This window comes from Necator americanus, chromosome IV, assembly GCF_031761385.1.
Source record: "Necator americanus strain Aroian chromosome IV, whole genome shotgun sequence".
Taxonomy (NCBI): domain Eukaryota; kingdom Metazoa; phylum Nematoda; class Chromadorea; order Rhabditida; family Ancylostomatidae; genus Necator; species Necator americanus.
Window position 1 is genome coordinate 31,094,058 of NC_087374.1, and position 27,675 is coordinate 31,121,732.

The window sequence follows — 27,675 nt, forward strand, 5'->3', positions numbered from 1 at the left end:
TTATTTTTTTTTTTACCAGCTTTTGAAATCTTTAAAATATTTCAGAAAGGAGTTTTTGGCTTATTAAAAGTCGAACATTTCGATGAGTAAAACACTTTCAAGCACAAATTCATGAAGTTTACAGAAGAGCACACAAAAGTCTTCCGCTTTTTTCTCTTTCTCTCTTTTTCTTATCGATCGATAGTTAGGAAATTTCATGGAACGTTCTGTGGCTAAGTATGGCACGAGGCACTTCGGGCTTCATCATGTCGTCGTGTCAGCCGTCTGTCGGTTGTCTCAAAATTCAAACGCATAATTTTCAGATGAATCTCGTCGTTGCACTCTTTGTGCTGATATCCAGCACAAATGAATTTGTCATCTCTCAATGGAAATCGTTACGAGAAAACGTAGAAATTATCTCTGATGTAGGTCCGGATAAAGAGAAAAGGTAGGTGGACAGTAAAAGGAAAAGGAAAGATAAAGGAATTTTCTTATTTTTGGCAACTTTCCAGGCTCCTCTACATGCATAACTCTGATGGACCACTTTTCCTATTCGTCACACCATGTATAGCGTCAGTACATTGGCGACTTTACCGTTTCAAAGGAAGTCAGTATTTGAAAGAAGTTTTTGAAAAAATAATTTTTCCCAACAACCTTATTGATTCGTCTACGTTGTTCTTCCCAATGAAGAAAGAGTTGGAAAGAAACCCTTTCAATTTTTAAAAAAATTTTTGATTTTCAAATTAACTTAAACATGAAATACATCGAGCTACAGTTGACTGCAGTAAAATTTCACATAGTGTTTGAAAATCCGTGACTACAAGTTTTTTTTTCAATTATTCTTTCCATATTTTTGTGTTCCATAGGTACATCGAATATGAAGGAAAATCTCAATATTTTTTTTACCTGATTTTTAACTTCTTGAATATGAAAATTGACGAGAAATCCCTAAATGATTTCTATGATGATAATTTTCAATTTTTTAAGTCATATTCTATTATTTATTCTAGTTATTTTTAATGTGGTTGATTTCAATGTTACCGTTTCTTTATTCGTATATAGATGTGCTTCGGGACCTCCATACCTCTATTCACTACCGTAGCCTCCGGAATTTCAACGGTTCCATGAAAGCGTTGCGAATTTTGAAGCAATTCATTTATTATTTTATTTACTATTTATTTGTTGCGTTCATTGTATTTGTTATCTGTTAAATATATTATTTTTTGTTTATCTCATTATTTAATTGTTAGTTATTACTTATTTTTATTTACATTTAATTATTTCCGATTATAAAATCTCAGCTGTAGCTGTTACTAACAATTAATTTGATATGTTTTCATACCTTTTTGATTTTCATCGCTCCATTTACAATAATTTTACTTTCCTGCTTCTAGTTGAATTTCTAATTAAATGTTTATTTCTTGAAATACAATTATCCTTCATTTATCATCTCATGAAGAATCCAATATTTTTTAGCTCTCTCTTCCTCAAAATGTTATTTTCTCAAAATACAGACAACTTAAAAATTTTTTTCGATAATATTCTATGTAACTATATCCTGAAAAAAATATCCGTATCGAAATTAAACCGTGAAACTCAACATAAAAAAGGTATTCTTTTCATTTCTATGCTATTCCGATTTCTCTACGTGATTTCTCTTTCCAGCAGTATGTAATTTTTTGTACATTTTTCAAGAACTCTGCAATTCATGTAGGTACGGCTCTTCGACGGGAAATATAATTCGCTTTGGAATTTTTCGATATCGAGGCTCTAAGAAGATGCAATACATTTTTTCATGGTGTTCAAAAGTGCACTGAAGGCAGATATTGGTTTTTTTCCGCGTTTCCCATTTATCTGGCTTTACAGAGCAGGTTTTTTGAGAAAATTTGCTTAGAGATGCATTTCCAAAGGGGGAATTTCATTAGAATTCCTCATATCGTTGAACATTTATTGCGCAGAAGCAAAAACTTTCTCTTGTTTTTCTCCTCTTTTTTCTTTTTAAATTGAATTTTCAAAAACAAGAAAAAAATTCGCAAAACTATTTACTGTGACTATTGCTAAAACTCTTTGCCCTAAGAAGAGAATTCCAGAAAAATTCACTCATGGATTTTCATGGAGTCGGGAAAAATTTCTGCGGTTCTTTCCACGTCTCGCATAAAGCGGTGATGTGGTGAGCGGAAAATCCACCAACGCTACAATGGCCGTAAACATAATTAGCGCCCACCACAACGCATTCATTCGGCGTTGTTTTGCATTAGGAGCCCAGCAACGTCTCCACACAGGAAACCATTATCACCACCGAGTTTTTCTCTGGACTCAATGGACAACATAGGGTCGGGAAAGGGGGAAGAGAGTGCGGCTCTTCCGTGCATTAGTGAGCTTTAAAGTATGGAAAAATGGATTATGCAGCTGCGAAAAAAAACCATTTTCTCTATGCAGAGCTTTTGCAAACGCGAACATGTGGAAAAATATCTGGAAAAGATGGGATAAAGTGTATTTTGCGTAAAGGCGTCAGTGAAAAACTCCCTTTTCACTTTCAGAGGCTTTGAATAGGTAGCTAAAAATTCCCTTCAGGTTCATTTTTTGTCACAGAATAAAAAATAATGATGGTATAGTAGTATTAAAATATAAATAAATAAAAATTATGATGAAATGCTAAAAAATAATGAATAATATTCTAAAAAATGGTAATTAAATGCAAAACATGAAAAGGAACGGCAAAATGAGAGTGATAATGAGGGTTAGGAAGTTTCGTTTTTATTTAAAAAAAAATTAAAACCATATCTTTCTGGGACGTTTGCAGCACTCTCTTAACTTATAAAAATCTCTAGAATAACCCATATGTTTTTATCCCGGATTTGGTTAATGATGTCAAGGAACTTAGGAGATTTCAATTCCTCCAGAAAAGCTCTTGTGCAAGTGTAGCGCAGTCGGTAAGAGGTATGATTGCGACTGCACGACGGGCCACGACGGAGAAACCGCACCGAAGCCAACCAAACCTTCGTTGTTCCGGGTTCAGAGAGAGGTTGATGCCAGAATTATTTTGAAGGATAAAACACCTACTTGACATATCAGCTGACCCCGCGCAAGTCTTTGTCCGCTGCGCTCACAATCCACGATTCTGAATTGAAGTTGCGTCGAACACGCGTGGGCGCATCCCGAAGGAATTGATTAACGCCGTGCCCTCTATCCTTTTATCCATTCAGACTGCTGTTCCGGGTTTATTTTCAGGAAGAAAAAAAACTTGGAGAGCACACGAAAATCGGATCTTTAACCTCTAGGTATCTTAAGATAGGGTAATGTATTATTGGTTGTGAAAAGTTTGTGAAAAGTCTGATTCCGTCCCTGAGGATATTTGTAAACTTGATCAAATGGAATGTGAAAAACAAAATGACAGGAGAGTTTTGAAAACTTCGCGGAGAGAGGAAGTGTACTTGATTTCTTTGTTTTTGTTTTCGACGACTCACAACGCTTTTGAGCGATTGCTGGCTGCTTTCGAGGGGAGAGACGTTGTACGAAAGCACTAGCACAGCACTAGCACGGGGTCACTCCGAAAGATGTATGGATGATCGGATGGTAAAAGGAAATTTCTGTGGATCTACGATGTAAACGTTGAAATCCTCGATGATTCAGCGGAATTCATAGAATAATTGCGATAATAATTGTGAATAATTGTGTGTGGTTCGTTTTTATGGCGACAAGTCGCTAAACAGTGGGACCTTGATGAAAAGAACATTGGGACACGAAATAAATTCGGAAAATAACTATGCTTTATGACTATTTTAAACACATTTAGTGATCAATGAATGAGCTGGTCAAGCTCGAATGACTGACTGAATGAATGAATGAATGACTGAATGAATGAATGACTATGTATTAACTGAGTAAATAAAAGCGCAAATTTGGCGAAGTGAACGACTGAATAGAGCTTCATACAATTCATGTGAGTGCTGTACAGTACTGTATGGAGTACTGGTCATAAATTCAATTCTTTTCAATTTAATTCAATATTTAATCCATATACTCGTATAAAAATTGTGGAAAAACATATTGAATTTTGGCCAAAAGCGCTTTTAGGTTGATTGCTACCCCATTTTTCTAAATATTTCCACCAATATTGATACTTTTTTTTCACATAAAACCAATTTATATTCTTCCCTCAAGACTGAGGTTGGCTGTATAGCTGTTCATTTAAGACAAAAGTTACTACATGAATAAATGCACATGTACTATCCGCCCAGGCAAGCGTTTAGGTCCCACAATGAAATCCCCTTGTACCATGTTTATTATGCAGGGAGCCAATATAAGGATATTGGATTGCATGGTTTGAAAAAAAAAATGCACCAAGGACTGCATATCCAACGAATTTATTCTTCCAAGGACACGTATCTATTGGTTCTAGGCTCTAGAGCATCTGAAAAAAAAACGCGGCTTAGGCAGATTTCAGAAGAGCTCAGCAGCTCTTTGCATTAAAATCTGGATAGGAAATAAAGGAGCGCTTGTCCATGTTTAGAAAAGAATTCTCTGGAAAAACTCTGTTCTGGATTTTGTTTGCCAATGCATTATTATTAAAAAATCGCGTAGAACTAAATCGAGTGCAAAATTCCTCTACAAGCCTATTTTACATAACATTCACTATGCATTCATGTTTGCCGGAAGGAAAAAAACTAACCAGCACGGAATTTCTTTTCTGGACACATACGCGCCGCTGTGTGAAATACGAAACGAAGGGAGCTGAGGGGTTTTCTTTGCGGTGATGATGGTGGTCGTTTCAAACCGTCGATTTACGTCAAACAATCGTAACGCATGTGACGCAGTTGAAAGGGAAAGGCGATTTTTCCTCGGGTGAAAGAAGGAGGAGAGAAGGATTTTCTATGAATTCGTGAGGGATGGACTCGACTTACTCGGTGGATCAAATTTTCATAATTGGGAATTTTCTTTGAATTTTGAGTTAAGAATAGTTTTTGGAATGTTTTCAAACCCTTCTTTAATCCAGGATTTAAATTTATGCAAACGTGTGCTATATGTTCGGCGAATTAATCATTTATTTTATGTATTTTATTTATTCATACGTATTGATAGTCAGATAATTTTTTTCCAACAACTAGTGGAGCTCAAAAAGTCCATTTCCCCACTTTTTTTCCCAAAATTTTCATTCATTTCTCTTTTTAATTCTTTAAAAATTTGTAAGAATTTAGCACAAGGAATTTCACACATTTTTAGATTCTTGCGGTAAACATGAAATAATCGGATATACTGACCCGAGGTAGAATTTCTAAAACTCCTAGTTATCATAGGAGGCAATATTGTAGGCGATACAATTTTTACGTCACATTTTTCTCATCTCTAAGAGGTCCCGAATTTTTCAGTTTTTGTGTGAGGAACACATCCTAAAAATCACCCACATCTTGAAAACCTTTCAGCTTCTAGAAAAGTCTCCTAGTCAAACCGAAAAGAAACGAAGAATTGTAACAGAAGAAGAATCTCTTACCATGTGATAGTGTTGCTTACTGATTCAGGGCATCATGTAGTATTGCTAAAACCAACATGAAAATTTACGCAGATTAGAAAATTTTTCAATTTTTCCAAAGGCTCACTCATGGAGCACTTCACACCACATTTCATTGAAGTCGATTTGGCAACGCTTTAGATGCAAATGTGTTTTTTTTTTTTCAGAGTCTGCAATTTTCCTTTGATTCTTTATTTCTGCTTTAGGAGTTAGAAGTTTTTTCCTCATTCCCAAAATATTCCTTTTACAGATCTCTCTGATCTAGCTCCGGAGGAATCATTGGATTCACCAAAACTTGAGCTGATAGCTGGTCAGGAAGACGATAGACGGATGACCTTCTTTATGCAGCATGTTCCGAAAGGTTAGAAATATTTTCGATAAAATTATTTGTGATTTTATCCAACAAAACTCATGCGTACGTTACCGGGTTACTGTAATGGTTCCTATTCATCCCATTATTTTTGCATTCAGACATTTTGCCTGCGTTTTTGAATTAGCGAAACTTTTGAGCTAGAAAATGTACGTTTCTAATTCGTGGTCACAGGAAGTAACTGCCAGAATCGTCCAGTATTTATTTCATATGGAATTGCAGACGTTATTTTCACCTTTCGTAAGCTTTATAGGGAGTTTTTGTTTAAAAAAAAATTCCTAGAGGTTATTCTGTTCGAGGTCCACGCACATACTTTTATGGAATACGGTACCATGAATTTTGAATTATTATATAATAATTTTCGACTGTATCTCCTTGATTTTCTTTATTTTTCTTTAAATAATTAATTCCCTAATTAATTTTTTTGATTAACAACAGGAAAATCCCTACTGTAGATTTATATATTATCAGAAAATCACTGCAAAAACAGTATATGTGGTAGATATAAGTGGTCGACAAGTGGCACAACAAAAAAAATTGCAGCTATATCCGTAACACAAAGACATTCCACGGATACTCCATCGCTCGAGACTACCGTAATCCTGGCGTCATAGCCGTGTTTTTTTTCTCCGCTCTTCGCAGGAATGTGCTGTTTGTTAATGTCACATGGCATGGTTTGACCCTGAGGCCTGGGGCGATGATTCGGCGCGCCCGACGGGGGCGACGAACAGTTGCAGCGGCGGTCGGCGGCGCCGAGTGCTGCGAATGGCTGCGAAGCGCAAATTCCACACATTCCACGTACTCGACAACTGTCTACTTGGAGAGTGCCGATAGATCATCAAAGGGAGAACGAGACGAGGGGAACTGAGGAGAGTTATGGAGTGCAGAGTTATAGAATAGAACCATAGGGTTTGGTTTTTGGTATTGATCCCAAAAAGTGTAAGATGGAAAAAATTGATAATTTTTGAGATTTTAATTTTTTTTATTAGATAAGATAATTTCTGGAAGCATTTCATTGCGTTTTCCATGTATTCCATCATTATTTTTCAGAAGAAAAAGCCAAAAAAGAGCAAAAAATGGGTAAAATGTAGAATGGAATTGCATCGGCAACATTCCTTCAATCTATAACTGATTGCATATCCCAAAAAAAAAATACAAAATGTTCCATCTCATCTCACATCATTTTTGGCTAGGAAATTTCGTTACCGGTCCATACTTGCCATCAAAAACCAATTAGAATTCACTAATTTGTGATGGCGTTGACAAAAGCATATTTTTATTTTGTCCTCAGAAAAAAAAAATCGCTTTGAATTATTCGTGGCCAAAAACAGATTGTACTCTTTCATATGGATAAAGAAATGAATAATAGAATGTTATTTGGAGGAAGAAGAAAAAGAAGTTTCAAAAAATTCGGAAATTAGAAAGAATTGGAACTTTGATTTCGTAAAAATTTAACAATTTTGGATGTATGGAGCTTTTAAGCGCGGATCAAGGCGAATGACGTTTCTTATCTCTGCCTTGACCGTAAATTATCACTTCTCTGGAAAGATAAAAATTTGAGTAAAAATTTAAAAAATTAAATAAAAAATAGAACAAAAAATAGAAAAATAATGAATAAGAAAATAAGAAAAAATAGAATTAAATTTTGAAAAAAATCGAATGCGTTGTTGCTAAATCCTAAAGGGATTCATTACTTCATCCTGGCCACTTTTTCCCGCATCCATCGAGAACATTGCTCTGATTATTGTATTGGAAGACGCTTTAACAGTAGTGTTCTAGAACAGGATGATCCATTTCATGAATTTCATTCCTGTTTCGAAATCTCTGGAGATATTGGTGATGTTTTTTTTAAAGTACCGTTTCTGAGAATATTTCTTCTATTGAAATATCCATGTTTTCCCACATGCTGCTTTTTTCATTCTTCTTTTGCTCTTTCTCTCTCTCTCTTTACACTTCTTCATAGAAAACAAGTAAGATCTAGTCAGAATGTAATATTGACTTTGAATCTACCGTAACCAACTGGCTAGTTGAATTTTTTCTGCATACGAAATAATCGTTCATCCCCCATAATGATTTAGAAAGCACATTTTTCCTTGTTGACAAAAAATGAAGAGAGTTTCTTGGTGTTCATAGCTTTTTTTTTTTAGCTTCTCATCAAAAATTCATATTTTGCAGGACCTCTCCTCCTGGTGCTGACCTCGTCAATTCCATCATCCGCTCGACTATTCCTTTCACATTCACAGGATGAAATGGATGCTTTTTATCCGCCTCTGCCTCATGATACTCGTCTAGCGCATGCGGTTTCGAAGAACGATGAAAATTCTGAGACAAATCAGGTGTTAATCACATGGAAAGTTGCCGAACGAGTGAGGTTTGTTGCTTTGAACGAGTTCTTTTCTTATCTACAGGTGCTGAAACATTCCTACTATTCCATTTCTCAGTACGGAGACTTTTTTTATTGAAGGAAAACTTTTTCCAAGGGACATGTTTCTGTTTTTTTGGTCTTTAACGTTGTCTATTTTGCTGTTATAATCCCATGCTGTTGCCTGAAGGATCAGAAATTCTTCGTGTTGAGAAAAAAAGCATAGGGAGACTGGTAAAGAAGAGAATTCCGATCCGAGCTGCATTTAAATATATACATGTGTATAACTAGAGCTTCAGTGACAGCTAAAATTGCTAAAAATGTTAAAATTTTGCAAAATTCAAAGTCAGAGGATGTACACATAATTTTCATTTTTTTCACTGCATTGCACTATTTTCATTACAAATAGATTTTCATCTCAAACTCTTAAAAAATGACTTTTTTAGCATTTTTGAAAATGCATTAGAACGGAGTTTTACCTTATTTCCATGGTTCAAGTATAAAATAAATAAGTAAACAAATAACAAATATATAAACTCTTACATTAGGGCTTGGAAACCACAATTACCTGCATAGAAAGGAATAGGGGCTGTTAAAATTCCCGATGCTCCGGGTGAGCAAAAGGAAATAAGAGAGTCCACGTTATCCTGGATAGTCGGTGAATTATCACTTTATAGCACAGCGGAAGCGAATCGTTACCGTTTCTGCGCGATTGTCTCCCGTAAAGTTCCCGATTGGGCGGTTTGCGGAGAACTGAACGAAGGTCTCGAATCCATACATTGTGTTCTTCAAACTAATAATTCGATGATTATTCAAAAATTAAGGTAAGTTCTCCTTCTATACCGCTCAAACATCGTAGTGCTACCGGAAAAATTTTAGATCCGGAAAGCGATACTTCATCACGTTGTTCGTTCGTGATTCACTTCATGGAAGTACGTCCTCATATGAGACGCTTGAGGTGAATCTACGAAAAAATCCCGAGAAAAATCACATGGAAGTGAAGAAAGAGGAGGTAAAAATTGTGTTCTTCGTGGTTTTTTTCCACCGTAATTGTTTACATTTATTTACATGAGTATTTAAAGGGAAAATTATTACATGATGCTGTGCTGGAGACCGGTACGTTACCGGCGAAAAAGGCCGCCACTATCGATTATCAGTTCGTGGTTTCCAGTAACGCGACGCAAAGTGGCAAAGTTAGTTGATTTTTCCGATTTTTTTTTCGCCTGATGTAGGCAAGAGTTTTCCTTTCATTTATTTCCTCTTTTCCTCTTCTAAAATGTGTACATAGTTAGCTAATATAATGTTGAAAATAAATTCACTTGTTATTTCAGCACAATTTCTTGTGTAATTTGATTTTATTCAATTTTTACTCCAAAAATTAAACATTGGGAAATTTGATTCTAAGTGAATACCGTAATTTTACAAAGGTGTTTCAAAAAACTACTCCTACATATTTTTGCACTCCCTCATTGAACTCTCTGTCAATCCATAGATTTTGGAAAATCGAGGATCCTCTACGTTACTCCGTGGAATTTTATTGTGTTTTCTCATTCGACGGCTAGAAGTGTTGATCACCAAAAGCACATATTATGTACGATGTTTACTTGCTGGTATACTGTAGCCGTAACGGCCGGCGGTGAAAGATTCAGTGATCTAAACTCGGAGTTCTCCGTGCTGCTCAGTTCACTTTTTCATAATAAAGCGGCTATAGTCCAATCGCAAATGTGAGAATAGTTTTTCCTTCTTTTGAGGAAATGGGAAGAATGGGAGGCGAGCTAGCCCTTCTTTTAATACTCAAATTCTATGCCGTTCATAGTCGTGTGATTTTTGTAATTTCCCAGAAACAGATATCTTTTCTGAAATGGGTGGAGTGCTTTTATTCTTTTTCTGCAGAAGTCAAATAAAAATGAGCACTTTGAACTCACGGAGATGTGATGTAGCCAACAAAAATACTTCCCGCAAATTCCTTCGCTCAAAATAGCACCGTGCTTACGTCAATGCCGGCGGCAGTTGTCAGCAGCAACGACTGTAAGCAAACGCTTTGCGAAAACCGAATGTCATAGAAGTGAATGTGTAATATTCTGGAAGTAAGTGCAGCAAAAGTAGGATTTTTATTCTTTCAGTGTGATTTTTGAAAAATTCGTCTGTCAATGAACATCCGGATAGCAAGATGTCGAATTGCTTTTTAATGGGCTGTACACGAGGTTGTTATCGATCGATTTTATTGGATAACGCTTCGGGAAACTTTTTTTTCGAGAGCTTTTAATGGGCGATTACTTGTTTTGTTGGAAAAATACGCACAGAATTTAGCTGTGAATCGAATCGCCCATTTCAGGGTCCGAAGAAGGCGATTTTACCGGAACGTTAGCCAATAAAATTATTTGACAACCTAGTGTAATTTAAAAAAAAAACTGCAACTGTTAAAAAAAACTGCAGCAACAGGAAAACATTATTTCCGACAAAATATGCATTTTTTCTGAGGAACAAAGAGGAAAGAAAACAGAAATCGAAATTTTTCGAACATTTGCACCCGTTCTTAAGAATATTTCTAAGATTCAGTGGAAAATTTCTGAACAGGAATAGATAATTATTGATTTTCAGCAACGAAGAATTTTATCAATTTTATTTTTCTCTAGGTTCTACTCATAGTTCATGCTTGTGATGGCTACGTCCGAATGTCTGTGTATAGAAATGGGAAATTGTTGAAGAGAAGCGAACCGTTTTCAGGATTCAGGAGGTATGCGTTCAATTCCATACAAAATATTAGGTGTGAGTGGAATCTACATTACGGTATACATATGTATGATGAGAGTTACAGATGGTTTTCTTTTTTTCAAGTTTTTTCAAGTGTCACAGTATTTTCTTTAAAACTTCCAAAAAAACTTCTATGGGATTCTGTAAAAGCAGATGAAGAAAAGTTAAAGAATGTGCGATAGTGTGTAAGTGGCTAAAAGGGAATGAAAAGAGTCCGGGACAGCCTCGAAACGAAAGAAATTCCTACTTTTTCCAAGTAAAACTGCGATATGTGCCAAAAGTAGTCTAAGGACCCCCTGGCATACAAATTTATCATTTCATGGATGATCACAAGCAACTTAAATCGATCGTTCCCCCTTAGAATCACAAAATTGACGGCAGACACGCATTATAAAATTGATACATATTAATCAAACTCTCTATATGATTTTATTCCTGTATTTCTAATTTTTTTTTGTTCAGATCAATTACTTGTTCGTTTATTTTTATGTCTTCTTCTGAACAACTTAAAAAATGCACTTGTGTCCTCAAAAGAAGTTTGCGAGTAGGAAGTAGAGAACTTTTTAAGCGGTTTTTCAGAGTAAAAACAGAAAATATTTCTCGTGCTCGTAGTTTTCGCTCTGGTAGTGTTGTCAAAAAAAAATCTACTCGATATTTAATTTCTTTTTCCGGGAGAGGCAAGGAAAATTTATAGTTCCCAGCAGTTACATCTGTAACTGCGGTGACTGCGACACATGTGTCACATTTGTTTCCAAGAAAAATATACCTGATATAGCATTTCTTTGATTTCTTCCCAGATCAATATGTTGGTGTATTATTACTACTATAACGTCACATTATTATTACTGTTATATTAGATTATTACCACTATCTATTATATTATTATTATTATTAAGTACAGGTGGTGGTTGGTTCATATTTGAATATGTCAGGTTGGGTTACACCTGGTGCCGATGTTTAATACTTTCCTTAAAAAAAGAAGAAGTTTGGAAAAAACAAATTAAACCATATAAATCTTAGTTTGGGATATCGAATCCTATCATAGAGCCCTTTTTCTTGCTAACCCGGAAATACAACTTTTTTGCTCTTTTCTGCTTCCTTGCTCTTTTTTAGAACCTATTTTTCATATAAAAATTATGAATTTCTTTGGCATTTTCCCTTTATCAAAATATTCCTCATCCGTAGTGTTGGAAAACACATCCATTCAGATTTCTGGTAGTTAACGTACGTTCCGGTCAACTTCGATTCCAAATAGCCAACGATGATCCAAGGACGAAAAGTGTGCATTTATGGGCTAGCACTCAAGCGGAAAAGTCACCATATCCGAAATTACCCGAGGATACAAGGTGAATTTAAATTAAATTAATGAATTTAATCATTCCAACTCAATCAAATATGTTTTCTTCTCTTCTTCTTTTCTTTGGTGCACCCTTGGTGTAAATAGAATAAATGAATGAGTAAATAAATTTACTTTGATCTTACTGCAACAACGTTATTGTATTATTACCATTAATATTATTATTACCTTAGCATTACACTTATTATGTTGCGTTGCTTGGAAAAATCTTCTCTATCGGTTTTTTCAATGTCTTCTGCAAGCGCCAGAGAGGCACCCTAGGAATAATTGATCTTCCATAAGGATATCGCAACTTCTATACATCAAGCATGAGGCGAGACTTCGTTAGATAAGTGCACTTCGTATGCCTATACGTGCAGATAACTGAGTGGATCCCCGGGGAGGCTGCGAGTTTAGAAGAGCGAGCTCCATCTTTTCTACCTTAATCTGCCTCAATAATTCACTAATCCTGCGGAATTTCCCCTTCAGGTCCGATTCTTCATGATGTGGTTCCACTGTGTTTTTGACCTTTGCTCACCCATTTCATTGCCAGAAAATGTCCTGAAATTCAAGCAACATTCAAGCTAAACATGTGCGGGGGGCCTACAACGATTATGATTGATGGCGTAATTGTCGGCCAGCAGAGAAGAGACGAACAACACAGCGATTATTTCCGGACATACTGAAATAACATAGGGGTGCTGTACAACTTGAACCGAAACAAGATTTTTGGTTGAAGATAAATAATATCTCTAGGATATTCATGGATAATCTTCGGTGATCGTAGTCAGACAGCGGACCCACCTCTCATTAACTACCATTTCTTTGTTTAGTGTTATGGTCAAATACAAGAGAAAAACCGTTTTCAGCGTGAAAGTAGTACGACGCTCGTGCTCCACAGCAACACTGCAGTGGTTGCGTTCAGCTGACGAGCATGCCGAATACTGCATCTATATGCGACGTGAGAACGCCAACTACTTGGAGGAACTTGTGAGCAAGGTAAGCTCGTTTTCTGATCAAAAATTCTGGTACCGGACAATTCGCAACTAATTGAACCATATCAAAGCGAACCGTAGTGGAGAAGTCTCGAAGAAGATGTTATTACGGGAAAAAACTGCATGTTCAAATATAAAGTAATATATCTGTCCTCTTAAGTTGCGCCGCACACAAAACTGCTAGAATCCTTCATTCTTGACTAACGTTTAGGTCGGTGAGTTCGCCTTTTCCAGATCTTGAAAAGTTGGAATTTATCCGATCCGCCTGGTGAAACCCTATACGCGGTTGCTGTTAAATCTCTCTTTAATTTGCTCCGTCACATTACCTCCTCTCCCAACTACTGCTCTTCTTACTAAGTTCCGCATCTTCTGACTGATTTGGTCTTGACTGCCGCTTGTCTGGTCAGTCGTTTGAGGATCACGGAATTTGCTGAACCCTCTTGCTTAAGTTTCACCGCCAGATTCGCTACTAGCTCCAACGTGCTCCTTGTGCCTTAGGCTAAGTTGGCAGTCCGAACCATGATTTATCGATAACTGGACCAAAGCTAAGCGCTCTGGATTGGGAAGTAGATGCCATAAGAACATTCATCACTTTCTGTTGTAGGAGAACGATATGTTTGACTTGTTATCCGCCACAAAAAAAAGACAGCGCCAGTTCTCTCTGACAATAAATCGGGTCCCGGTTTTAGTTAAATTTGTTAAACTTTTTTCATATGATTTTTTGACTCAGACAAAGTGTGTTCCATTTTTTATCTTTCTTATCTGGTTTAGAATTGATGTATGTGAATAAATAAATAAATAAATAAATAAATAAATAAATAAATATCCGCTCAACGAAAAAAATCCTAAGTCTATTGTTAGATCTTATAGCCACAAGTGGAAGCGTAGATCGTATATAGGAACGGAGGACATTCTTGACGCGACAAACTCAAATAGGGTCGACTTACAGCATAATTTAGGAAAATTACTCTTTGCTTTTCATATTTGGGGTCTTGGATGGATTCAAAACGCTTCCAGAGCCTTTCGCGTAGTTATGTTAGGTTTACGCACCAATATCGTGATCTTAGCTTCGAAATTTAGTCCGTTATAACACCGTACCTTATGACTTCTGCCGTCCTTTTATAGTAACTGTGGAACTACATATTGTACTCATCAAATAAGTGGTTTAACTACTTTCACAGATCTGCACATAGTAGCAGCTTCAACCGCACCGCGCCCCTTCTGTAGGGCCAGAAGAGAGGGCGGAGAGAAAGTTTACGTGACCAAAAAACCAGAGGAAGGGCGCAGACTGAAGCGGACGCGTCGCGGTCACTTGGCTGAAGAAATTCGCTGTCAATTGCATTAGCGGACTTGGAGGCGGAGTATCAGTGTTGAGCTTTCCCCCCTCACAACTCACATCTCTCTACCTCTAGCAAATTTAGGATGAACAATAAATTATTCATAAGAAAGAAGGGTTGTTTCTGAGTCACCCGCGTTGCTTTTCCTAAGAAATTGAGTGGGGTAAAAGTTAGCGATGAGACCATTGCTAGCTTCACTCAGACTGCAGTGGTGGTTGGTGCTAGAGAGGGTACCTACTCAATCACAACCGCCTCCGCAACAATCTTCAAGTCGTTTTCACCTTACTTTACACACAATACAATAAATATTTTAATTGCTGCGACATTACAAACGAAACAGATGACAGCAAGAGGTGAACTCACCAATGATAATTTGAATGCTGCGACCTGTTAGTCTTCCATGTATTGTTCTAGAAGTATCTACGGGTTTAAAGCATCACCACCTACTTATTCGTTTCAGATCTGTAATTTTCAAACCATCTCTACTTACTTGCTGTTATTATTTATGTTATACTAAACCCGATCAATGCATCGATTTCTAGGTGAACAACCTTTGTGAAGGAGGACTCGAGTCGTCGAATCTTGTCGGTTGCTATTCGCATCGTGGTCCTACTTTGGAAGCGTTGCTTAGAGATGATTCCGTGGGTCTCATTGAGACCACGGTAGTCGGCCTGGAGCCTGCGAAAACGTATCGATTCGATCTGCTAGCCACGCCACTTCAACGTCTTCACGCGCAATCGCTACCATACCGAACGGTATGGGTTCGAACAGGCAATTCGTGCTAGAAAAACTGCGAATTCTACGCACTATAGTGTATATAGTTATTGATCGTCATATTAGTATATACTATTGGGTGAGGTTTGCTACAGAAAGAAAGAGGTTAGAAGTGAGACAAAATGCTTCGGGGAATGTAGCAAACTCCATTCACAGTGCCAAAAGTCAGGTTAGAATGATCTGATGGGATGTGCAAGCAGTTAGCGCATGAAGTGGTTGGGACCTTCACTTGTCTCTGCAATTCGATTGGAGTGAGGGTCCCACCACGAGCGCAACCGCTTCAACAACCAAGCTTCAGGTCTTTTTGACTAGACCGTGTATTCCGTTGTTTTGCTAAAATACAGTATTTGATAATTCTTTACACTTAATGAATTAAAATTCATATCTTTTATAGTGAATTATAGCAATCTGTATAGGTATCTGCATTTTGTAATGTGAACTGTCACTGTTCCGGTGATTTTTTTCCTACTAGTTCGATCTCCAAGTCTTTCATTCCTTCTTGTGAAAAATGGATGTTATCTCTCTTTTTTAAATTAAATGTTATATGATAATACAGGTATTTTCTAAGTCATGCTAGCAATTATAGTAGATCTGTGTATGATTTTGCACTAAGAAATGGTTCGTGTCTTGTCATAGTTATCATAAGTTTATCAATCGATAAATCTTTTATACAAAGCAGTTCAATGTACATACCAGAAAAAAAACAACTTCTTGCCGGCATCTAAACACAACAAAGATTTGTTGCGATTTCAATCGAAGGCACATGATACACCGATACTGTAACAAAACTGATTCTGTAACTTCACATTCCACACAAGATAATATAGAGTACTGAAAAAGTACCGGTAGTAAGCAACAGACAGTGAGAGCTCGACTAAGCTATTTTTTTTTCAGCATTTTTGAGTTTTCTTGACAGTTATATTATCATTCAGCGATCTTGAGATGCACCTGTTGTCTCCACGATGACATTCACTCTGTTTTCGTAAATAACTAGACCTCTGGGATCTCGTCCAACGTAGCACCTTCGCCGACTTTTCACGGATACCCAATAGCGAATCATATTATTTTTGTTGTTCCGTAGTTAAAACATGAAGTCTGATCGACTGATATCGCGAACAGAGGAGGCGAAATACAGTCATTCTGGCGACCCTGACGAAACATAACACAATTCATAACATAACATATTTGTGCACATCACATAGTCCTCCATGGAATGGTCGTCATTGCCGTAAAGGGATGAACTGGAGCCACTGCGGGCAAAATTCCCGGAGCAATAGTCGCCATTTTCAAATTCTGTTGATATTGTAGTGCTAACAAATGCTGTGCCATAAAACTGAACCCCGTAGGAGGCCTCATCGGCGGAGAAACCATCGGTGTAACTCGAGCGGGAAGCGTTGGCAGCGAAAGAGGTGTCGACGTTGACGTTGCTGGTAGGAAACTGCGCGACTCTTGCGATGTGGGCGGTGACGATGAGGAAGAACGTCGTCGTTTCGCAGTAGTAGGCCCATCAGAGCTCGATTCAGCCCTGGATGGTGACGATGCAGCAGATGTGGGGTTCGAGTCACACCTTTTTCCTTGCGACGAGAACGTTTCGGCAGTAGCTGGTACAGAAGTTGTGACGGTTTGTGTGGAAGGCTGGTCTGAAAATTGTTCCATTAGTTGTAGAGTTTATTTTATTGAAGAGGACCTTTCAACTTTGTTTGCTATTCCTAGCACTCCTAGCTAGTCAGATCGGACAGGATGGCCTGTTTTCAATATGAAGTGGCCGTAAGCCTCGGATACCGTAAAATGTCAAACCGTGTGAGTATAGATAAAACGGTATCTATAGAACCATTCAACCGTCAAATTTCTTGAGAATAAGACTTAAGTAGGACAGGTGTAGCACAGTCGGTTAGATGTTCCGCTGCCTGCACGATCGATCGGAGGTTCGAATCCACCCTATATGTCGCCAAGTTTTTCATCCCTCCGGCATCGATAAATTGGTACAAGACTTGTCTAGGAGGATAAAGACAGTGAATTAACCCATCGGCTAGCCCACGCAAATCATTGTAGAGCCCGTTCTTAAACCTTAAGCGATTCTGAATTGAGGTGAAGTATTCGAATACGGCATAGTAGATTATGGGAAGGAGAGTGATTCCGTCCACTTCTTCATAATTACCGTAAAAAACGGCCCGGAAGATACGGCTTTGGGCGTTCTGGCGCACTTTTTTCTACAAGAAGTTCAACTGGAGCGCGCCAGCCTTGTGCGGCGCCGCATCATCCAAGCCGTTTTTTTTACGTCAATTAGGAAGAAATGAACGGTATCACCCTCCTCTCCATAATCTACTATCCCTTACAAGAATACTCCACCTGAAGTCTGCACCACCTCAGATTTGTGGGGTGATGCCTTTAACGCCAGACACTTCATCCTTTATCTTTCAATGCTTGAACACGATATCAATCAAAGGAGCTTTCTTTGTTCTAATTTTCATTTTCGTATTTCCTACCTTAGCTATATTGAGTATTGGACCCTACGGCATTTATTTCTTCAATTTGTCTGTCACTGTCAAACATTGTACATACAACCGCTGCCGAATGTGTTCAGCCAAGAAAGGATTGAAGACAGCATCCTTTTAATCTGACGTGGTATGCATTTCTCATGGAAAGCTTCTATAGAAGGGTCGTCGATTGCGGAATACCACGCGGTTCCGCTCATCTCTCCGTCGTGAGAAACGACATGGAAGTCGTTTTAGTTCCTACGAGATGCGTTAGAACGCGCCTCTATGCACATATCCCGTTTCTTCCAGCAGTCATTCATTAGCTTAACTTGAGTAGAGTGGCGAGGAGACCTTATTAATCCTCGAAGGCTCGCTCGTTGAGCGCGTGCCGAAGGATGGCGCCTTGCAACGTAAGCCGTAGTAAGAAAGGTCGGCTTCCGGGCCGTTTTTTACAGCAATTACGGAGAGATGAGCTGAACCACCTGATTTTTCGCAATCTACGACCCTGTATGGAAGCTTTCCATGGGAAATCCATACCACATCGCCTTTAAGGGATCACCTCACGAATCTGGAGTGGTACGGATTTCCGGTGGAGTATTTGTATACGGGATCGTAGATTATTAGAATTAGGTTAGATTATAGAAGGGTGATTTCGTTCATTTTTTCCTAATTGTCGTAGAAAACGGCCCGGAAGACACGGCTTCGAGCGTTCCGGCGCACTATTCTCCACAAGGAGTTCGATTGGAGCGCGCCAGCCTTGTGCACGTGCGCATCTTCCGGGCCGTTTTTTATGACAATTAGGAAGAAATGGACGGAATCACCCACCTCTAGATAATCTACGATCCCGTATACCAATACTCCACCTGAAATCCGTTGAGCCTTTGAAATAGGTTCCTCCACCGAGCAAATGAAGTAAATCGAGACACATTCTTTCACAGAAACTTATCTTGCTCTTCTCCATCACCCACCCACCCTCCGAAAGGTGTAATAATGTGTTAGTGTCGAATTACACGTTTTAGAAGCGTGACAATCGGTCGAGTCGTATATAAACGAGTTCCAATACAACCTTTTAATATGATGCATGTGGGTCTCAAAAGGAACGACGAGCTGCCAGCCGTCAGCTGGTACAGCGACGGAATTGATGATTTGATGTAGAGATGTTTTCCGATGTTTGCCATGACCACACCTTAACTCGACAGACAACCGGTATGCGAAACCAGTGGGTGAGAGTTAGTTGTCCTAGAGGCCTTTATGACTATGTGTGTGTGGTAAAGGATGGGATTTATGCCTTGTAACTAAAAAAATTCTCTTTTATCTTTAAGGCATCACCCCACGAATCTGAGGTGGTGCTGATTTCAGTTGGAGTATTTTTATAAGGGATAGTAGATTATGGAGAGAAAGGTGACCCCGTCCATTTCTTTTTAATTGCCGTAAAAAACGGCCCGGAAGAGGCGGCGCCGCACAAGGCTGGCGCGCTCCAGTCGAACTCCTTGTAGAAAAAAGTGAGCCCAGAACGCCCGAAGCCGTATCTTCCGGGCCATTTTTACGGCAATTAAGAAGAAATGGACGGAATCAATCTCGTCCTCATAATCTACTATGCCACCTAAAATCCGTACCACCTCAGATTCGTGGAGTGATGCTTTTAACGAATGTGTTGTACCTGCCCTACAGTATATTTATATTTTAACTAAATTATTTTATCGAATGTCGGATGATATTTTATCGAATTGCTTCGAAATCACTCAATGCTAGCCACATCTTCGTCCTTCCGAGTCCGATAAATTCTTAGCAAGTCTAGCAAGTCCTCTACTATTCTGAATCAGACGATCACGGATTTCGGTCAGACGCGTTGGCTCATCTCAAATGATTGATCAATGACCTACACATTATTTTTTATTCTTCAGTCTAAATATCACAAACAGCTGCATACGTGCCGTTATGTTCGAGTAACGACGATCGTCGTCGACATGTAAACACCACCGTGTCGACAAACGGACGATTGACCGACCGGTCACATCAACACACTTCTGTTGAATTGTGTGTGTATGCGACAAGGTTCGAAAATACTTACACACAGAGATGATTAATCGTGGTAGCGTGGATGCTAGGACCCGGCACGCCCGTCTAAGCAAATATTGACCAGTCTTCTTTCCTTCTTTTTTATTGTTCTATTCTTTGAAACGTTACGAGTAGAGCGATGCGTCAAATGACAAACAGTAATTTTCAACTTACTGTACTGGTATTAATTTTTCAGAAGAAGAAAACCAAAGGTTGCGTTATCCGGGAAACATTCCACTTGTGATGAAATCCAGCTTTACTACCACTACAGACTTAAAAAGTTACACCATCGAATAAAATACGGTTTTTGTGTGCTCTTCAAGCCCCTAATCTCTGATTTTATAAGGAATATGACGGATTTCTTGCTGCTTTTCTTAACACATCTTCCTAAATCCACAAGACGCTGCTTTTATCTCGTTTTCACGCTTCTTTTGCAGATTCTGGATAAAAAAATAACCGGCACATACCTCGAAGATTTCGTAATTTCTTGAGATAGTCTACAGTCATTTCGAGGATGTCAGCTTTTTCCCATTTTGCGTGTCCGGCTGACTAAAAATACGCGTTGTGCTAAATTTAAACATATTTGTAAAATTTTCTGAAATAAAATGAAATTTGAATGAAAATGAATAAAATGAACGAGAAAATACTATATCATTTTTGTCATTTTTCATCGTTATTTTTAATATAACATTTTCAGCATTGAAAAGGTTTGAGAAAGTGATATAAATTTGATTGGAGCTAACAATAATAATATCAGTTATAGTAGTGAGAAAAATAATTCGCAAAAAAATGGTTATGAGACAGTACTAAGAACAATCTATTTAAAAAAAAAACGTTTTTTAATTTGTAGGACAAAAAGGTCTACATAGAAAAACTTAAAACTTAAAAAAAAATCTACATGTACAGAATTTTTAGCCTTCTAATCTACGTAGGTTAAATCTACCTTTTGGGTTCCTTGTGATACCTTTACGCTAATTCCGGCGCGCATATTCGTCATATTCATCAAAATCGGGAACCATATATCTATTTACTTATTTACTCATCTGTTTATTTATTTAATACGCTTAATAGCGTGCCAGAAAGGATTTAAAAAGAACAAATACAAGATAAATCCGTAAATACACAGTGAAAAAAGGAAAAAAACAAGAACGTGACGAGCTGGGATCCGCTACCCGTGTACTGTTCTGGCCCCCGGCTATTTAGTTCTGTGTTACAATAACATATTATATATTATGCATAGATACTTTGGAAATCTACTGTAGTGGAAATCAGGAATGTAGTCTGGAAAATTTATGACGACAATGAATTGAATTGTCACAGTCAATTATGATTTCTTTGAAATTAATTGAAGTGGAGAAGTGAAAGAATTCGTTACTGGTGTCCAGTGTTTTATGAGATGGGATGGGCACCGTTTAAGTGTATGATTTTTTTTAAAACTTTTCCACATTTCAATCAAAAAATATTATGTTAATGCATGCGATGACGGTTTTTTTCCTAAATTCAAATTTAAACTGGCACATAGGATAAGATGAGAGTATTTGCTGTTTGAAAGTGCATTTTTTTCTGTACAGAATAATGTTTTTGGTTTTTTTCTATACGGATTCCATTTCCGTTAATTTTTAGATGAATATAATAGTTGATCTGCGTTTAAAAAAATCTAATCGAGGAAATCTTTAGGTTTTGTGGAAACAAACTTACTTGTTGGTCGTTTTGTACATAGCGAATACCGTTTTCTACGAAAAAAGTTATTGTTCAGTAATAAGAGGGAATAAGGTGATCCATGTGGATCCATTTTGTCTTTTTCGAAAAAAAAAATCTCTTGATGATCCTAAAGCTGTAGACTTTTGGAACGTCAGTATCGGGAAAAAGTGTCTGGACAATTCGAAAATGCATTTTATTATATCTATTGTATAATTCATGTTTTCATGCTTATTACGGTAGTTAATCCATTCCAGAAGGGCTTTTGCGTAGGCAGAAGGGATATGGTCCATGGACAAAATTAGAATAAACAGTTTTATTTGACTGTTTTTATTTATAAATGTGACGAATTGCAACGGGTGTCTGCACTACACGAGTGTTTTCTTCATTTCATTTCAAACTTTCCACATTTCGACGACACTCTCAAAAGGTGGTCGTCGTCGAATTCTAAGCGCGTGCGCAAGGTGGTCGGTCGTCGTAAAGCTATCGGCGTTTTCGAAGCGGAATAATTGATGCGATTTAATTTTAATTTGGCGTACGTACGTACGCCGTACGCGTACACGCCGCGACTCTCTTCTGGTGGCGCGCAAATTATTTAGTAGCAACATCAAACGTCGAACTAGATCCACTCCCCCCACCTCCCGCCCCCGTACATACATCGCCGACGATAGATCGACACATCATTCGCACGTCACAGAAGCACAAGGATTTTAGCAAGAAACATCAAGGCTGATAGCTAGTATCCTCAAATTTCTACTTGATTGTTTTTTCTTTTGGGTTAGATTGATCCGTGGAAAGCACAAATATCAAGTGCTGACGAATCGAGAAAAAAAAAGTCTGGAGAAAGAAATCCAAAAAAAAATTGTCCAAATCAAGGTGGCACATTTTAAGTACTTAGGTAGTAGTTTAAGTTTTCACAAAAAACATCGTTACATACATGGACGACATATGTAAATTTATATATAATGAATTTTAAAAAGAAGAGCAGTGAAAAACAGTAGTATCTTTCGAAAAGTAGTCTCTTCTAATCCTTTAGAACTTAAACATATCTAAATTATAATAATATTTTTGTAGTAAACTGACATATATGTACATTTTTCCAGTGTACATATTTCAGTGCAGTTATAGCCTAAATAGTCATTCTCAACATAATATAAATATAATGAAAAAAAATCGTGGGTGACAAATTTCTGCGTTCATATTGCATCTGCAAAAATTGCAAAATCAGCAAAAAATGTTCAAAAATTTTCTTTCTTCGGAATTTCTGAAGATTTCATCAATTTTGTCAAGGAAAGCTGTGTACGCTACAGAAATACGTTCAAACACGACAAGCGAATTTATGGAATTAGAATCCAAGAAACTTTAGGATGCAGAGCACCTATTGCTTCGTTTGTTCGAGAAGGAGAAAAGGGCTTTACGGTTAGAAGAACTGTACCAGAAATAAAGGAAGACTAAAAATTAAATTTCATAATGAAGAGCCTTAGAAAAAATAAAATAAAACTATTAGAAAATATTGTATTATATATTATATTATATTATTGGAAGATAAAATAAACAATTCGATTTTCAAAGTTGAGCAGAGAAATATTAGGAGGAATTCTTCAAGAACTAAATATTTACCGCATGTTTATCACATATCAGTATCTCCTTCAATTCACTGAGGCAATGATTGATCCGAGCACGTCGTTTCTTTTCCATCATCGGCTTGTTTGTCTGCAAATAAAAAGGGGAATGCTCCAGTTTCAGGGCATCACATCCAAATATTTCTCTTATCACTCTGATTACTACCAACACAGTATTTTTAAGCTCAGATACAGTATCCTAACGCCAGACGGTCGACTTTAGATGAGGTAGATTTTCAAGGATAATACTTGAAACTCTACAGTTTACAATGATATGTTCTTAGGCCAAGAGTCCACAGAAACTATATTTTCGTAGACGTTTTTTTTCCTTATCCACAAAAAGTAATGTAAATACGAAAACTACTGCAACTGTTAATTAAACAATTTATTAATAACAGAACAGTAAATACTGAGCAGTCAAAATATCAAGAGGAAAGTGAATTTTCCCGCAAAAGCTGTGAATAAACAGAAATACAAAATACTTAGCCTCACCTTTTTCATATGACCTCGTTCATCACTTGAAAAACTTTCGATATCCGAGTACATTCTGAAGATTTTTTCTATCAATTGACGAAATATCAACGAAACTATGAATATTCAACGTAACGAAATAAGGCTGACAACAATATGTTTAGGAAGGAAATGAAAAAGAATCACAAAACGCAGGGAAAAGATACCGAGGATCAAAGTTAAGCTCTCGTACGGATACGTAAGGATAGATCTCCGCTTCTTCGAAAACAGCACTCGAAACGATTGAACTGTCTCGTTAGGAAGAAATGAAAATGTACTTTATTTTTTTACCTTATTTTTTATTGATCTTCAATGCACTTGAGGATTTTGAAAGAACAATATCGAATATTTTGTCTCCTTAAAGAACTTGTGTCAGGATAGAGAGAGAAAACCATGAAATCACGGAAAAATTATGAAAAATCCATTATTCAACACGATATTGTTTTGATTTCCACGGGTGAAGAAACTGGTGCGACTCAGAAAAAAATCTGTCGCTACGCGCCTCCGCTGGAAAAGAAAGCATTAAATTTTGAGTTAATTTTTCACGCATATTGATGCATATTTTTCCTTCAAAACGAAAAAAAAACTGTGTTTTGGAACGTTGAAAACGAATTTCACGAGTTTTGGTGAATGCTAATCCGACGACGACACGATCCAGTTATTGGGAGGATCGAGATTGTCCCCACAGATGCGTAATGTAATGGTTGGTGAAGAGGACAAAAAGGAAATCTCCATGGAACTACTGGCGGATTCGGTAGAGCATTGTAAAATCCTCCTGTTAAGCTCCCATAGGAGGGTCAGTCTGTCATTTATTTGTTATCTGATATTTGTTAATTTATTTATTTGTTAATTATTTGCGCGATCAACCACGATGTCATGGTTACTCAGGGTAGTATCGGACATACACATGCAGTACAAGATACGGTAGCCGATTATTTCAGTTCAGGACCGCATCCCAACATCTGCTCCATAGTCTTTGGTGCAGTCATGGTGTCGTCGCCGTCGTCGTCATTGGACGCCGCCGCCGACTTGACTGCCCAACACAGTGACGATTCCTTATCGCAACGTGCTGCAATCGCTCATACAGCCGACCGAGCGCTCGCCATTGAAAACAAAACGACGCCACGAATACCGTATCGACGGTGGAAGATGAACTTGTTCGGTGAAAGGACAAGAAACACTAAGAAGTTCAGATCAGAAGTCAGTGTAACTGAACTGCTATGGTGACTACGAGGAGTATCCATGTGACAAAGCGAGGATCAAATTCGGGATCTGAGTAATTTACAAGGCATGAAGACCTTTCTTCTTCTTTATGTTTTAAATTTATTTGGGTATAACATGAAATTCAATTAACGACTTAAGAAATGATAAAGTTCTTGAAAAAAAAATCCCTATAATTATCTGATACGGTAATTATGATGGTTCAATTAATATAGGTGAACTCAAAATTTTATAGGGAAGAAAACTGGAGCACTTCAGAAAGAAATTCACAGAAATTGGCATTTCTTCCTGATAGGAAGAAAAGTTAAGGAAACTGAGCTCCTATCACGATTCAAGATCTAAAAATACGTCGCCCTAAGCAAATTGAAGATAAGAAATCAGATGAAATCTCAAAATTACACGACGACACCGCAACTTTAGGAGAAAACGAGTTCGAGTCCACTTTACTTTTGGAAGGATGCAGAGCAGAATTTAGCGAATCATCTGATGCGCGCCCGCAAAATTCCTTCAAAAATGAACTAACCAAAAGTTCACAGAACTTATCATAATTCATCTTTTTCCGATGGTGTTCGTTAGTTTTTGAAAGAACCACCTAACCAACTAGTTGATACAGTAATTATGATGGTTCAGTCACAATTCAATGATTGATCTACATAGTTTAATTTTGAAACGATTTAAATGTGACCTACCTACTTTCAGAAAGTGCAGAACTCTTACATACAAGCGGAAAGCAGAAAAGGTTATCGACAGCCCTCAAATCTCTTAAAGTTACACCTATATAACATCGTAAATGCTGATTGTAAAATCCTACAGTAATCAACACGGTTTTATTGTTACTATTGTAAATTGTATCGTCTCTATATGAACAAAATAGAGCTACTGTCTAGAAAAAATGGCTTCGTACTGTTTTTTTTTTTGGTCCGCATAAAGTATTGCCGTATTGATTTTCACAGCATCGTAAATGCTCAATGTAAGATCTCACAATAATCCACACGGTTTTATTGATATTAGAGAAAATTCTAGCGGGTCCATAGGGAAAAATTCCGAAGAAACAAACATATTTTTTTTACAAGACGGGTACTGCAAGTGCACCACAACAGAAGAAATCAGATAGCGGTTTCTGTCAGACTGGAAATAGAGAATTCGATAAAATAATTAAATATTTTGACGTGCTAATAAAATTTTCAAGTACTTGGTGGTCCTGAGAATTTCGTTTGTGATAGACGTAAAATTGTATGTGCAAAAACTGTGATTATAAATAATCTACATCGTTCTTGATAGAAGTAGATCTTTCAAAGAAAAGGAAAAAGATCAAAGAAAAATCTTAAAAATGAAAAAAAAAACATTTAATGAATTCGTTAGCAACAGACGCTTAAAGAAATGTTCAAAAGGAGGAAAATTAGGTAAGGTTGATTATGAGGTTCCTCTCAATATCCTTTCTTGAAAAAACTGAACATGCGGCTCAATAAAAAAAGGAAGAACTGAACATCGTTTAGGAATGAAAAATCATTTTCTCTAAAAGCTCTATAAACTGGTGATCTTTGAAAGTGCTATGAAAAATCCAAGAACTTTAACTGAGAAATCTTATAAGTTGAGTAGGTAACAGACAAAAGTTATCCTCAACTAACCACATTTTTTCCTTTCTTCTACTTTTATTTTAGTCTTTTTTTTACTTTTTTATCCTTTTAAGAGGATGTAATCTGCATTTATCCATTTTGTTTCAACCAAGCAAACTATTTTTCAGGATAATAAACGTTTTTGCGTTCAAAATATGGATGAAAGTACAATTGTGAAATTAGGGGTTTTCTTAGAAACTTTGCACGGAAAACGATAACAGATCAATTAGTAGATACATCAGTTACATTTCTGGATATTATTAGATTGGTTTCGCAGAACGAGAGATCCAACATGATCCACGAAAAAAAGGCGAGGTAGCGACTGAATGAGGCCACTTCCGGACCGAGTACGAGTGCAAATAGTATTCGGCTGATGTCAAGGAGGTGATTCCCACGCCCACTGCCCAGTATGTAGCAATTAGGGGATTAGCATTGATGTATGCTGATCAACTTAACGTCGCCCGCTTCGCTCACTCGGTCGGCACACTTATGTGCTGGAGGCTGAGGCCGTAGGTTAACGCGGAGCAGCCTTCCGGTGGTGGCATGCGGCCGACCGCAGTAGCTGCTCGGAGAGTAAATATTGGCACTAACCGTTCATCGTTACCACCGCCGCCGCCAGCGCCACCGCTGCCGACCACCACGCAAGCACGGGTCACAAGCATCTGATCGAAAATAGCAACGCAAACAACGCTCGACTCGACAACCAACTGATTCGGTGTTGGTGGTTTGTTGAGTTTTGACGAACGAGGGAGTTGTCACGTAAACAAGGCGCATGGTTAGGAAGAATTTCAAGCTCCAATTTTTTAATTCCTAGAGCAGAGATCCCTTAGAGACGCAGGAGATCGTATTTACGATATTGAGTCAGTGAGATAGTCTGCAGGTTGGTTTATTTCGACAAATCATACACAAAACAGGAGAGTTTGACTAGCCAAATATGTTATAACCATTTTTTGTGTTTTTCCATACAAAGGACAATCGTAAATACTCCGAAAAGCATCCACGACAGCGATGAGGCGATGATTACAAGTTTTTTTTTTCTGTGAAGAATTGCTCTGTC

General features: G+C 37.6%; 3 protein-coding genes across 4 annotated transcripts; 2 read left to right on the top strand and 1 right to left on the bottom strand.

The window, feature by feature from the left end:
• Nucleotides 1-302: 302 nt before the first annotated feature.
• Nucleotides 303-15,427, top strand: RB195_003324 (uncharacterized protein; the record flags this gene model as incomplete). Its single annotated transcript, XM_064200926.1, has 11 exons — nucleotides 303-427; nucleotides 492-586; nucleotides 5,739-5,849; nucleotides 8,034-8,229; nucleotides 8,898-9,044; nucleotides 9,100-9,232; nucleotides 9,303-9,413; nucleotides 10,857-10,957; nucleotides 12,183-12,320; nucleotides 13,180-13,309; nucleotides 15,185-15,427. 11 exons carry the CDS (start codon nucleotides 303-305, stop codon nucleotides 15,425-15,427), a joined length of 1,530 nt encoding a protein of 509 aa, XP_064056807.1.
• Nucleotides 15,428-16,610: 1,183 nt separating this feature from the next.
• On the bottom strand, nucleotides 16,611-27,280 carry RB195_003325 (uncharacterized protein; the record flags this gene model as incomplete). 2 transcript variants are annotated; one of them, XM_064200927.1, is made up of 5 exons in its annotated part: nucleotides 16,611-17,056; nucleotides 20,419-20,500; nucleotides 23,270-23,362; nucleotides 23,764-23,818; nucleotides 27,210-27,280. In XM_064200927.1, 5 exons carry the CDS (start codon nucleotides 27,278-27,280, stop codon nucleotides 16,611-16,613), a joined length of 747 nt encoding a protein of 248 aa, XP_064056808.1. The 2 variants fall into 2 exon arrangements, with proteins under 2 accessions (XP_064056808.1, XP_064056809.1); XM_064200928.1 differs by lacking the exon at nucleotides 27,210-27,280 and having other exon boundaries at nucleotides 23,764-23,817.
• RB195_003326 (uncharacterized protein) lies at nucleotides 24,470-25,008 on the top strand (the record flags this gene model as incomplete). The annotated part of the gene is made up of 2 exons (XM_064200929.1): nucleotides 24,470-24,577; nucleotides 24,670-25,008. The coding sequence occupies 2 exons, from the start codon at nucleotides 24,470-24,472 to the stop codon at nucleotides 25,006-25,008; spliced, it is 447 nt and encodes a 148-aa protein (XP_064056810.1).
• Nucleotides 27,281-27,675: the final 395 nt, after the last annotated feature.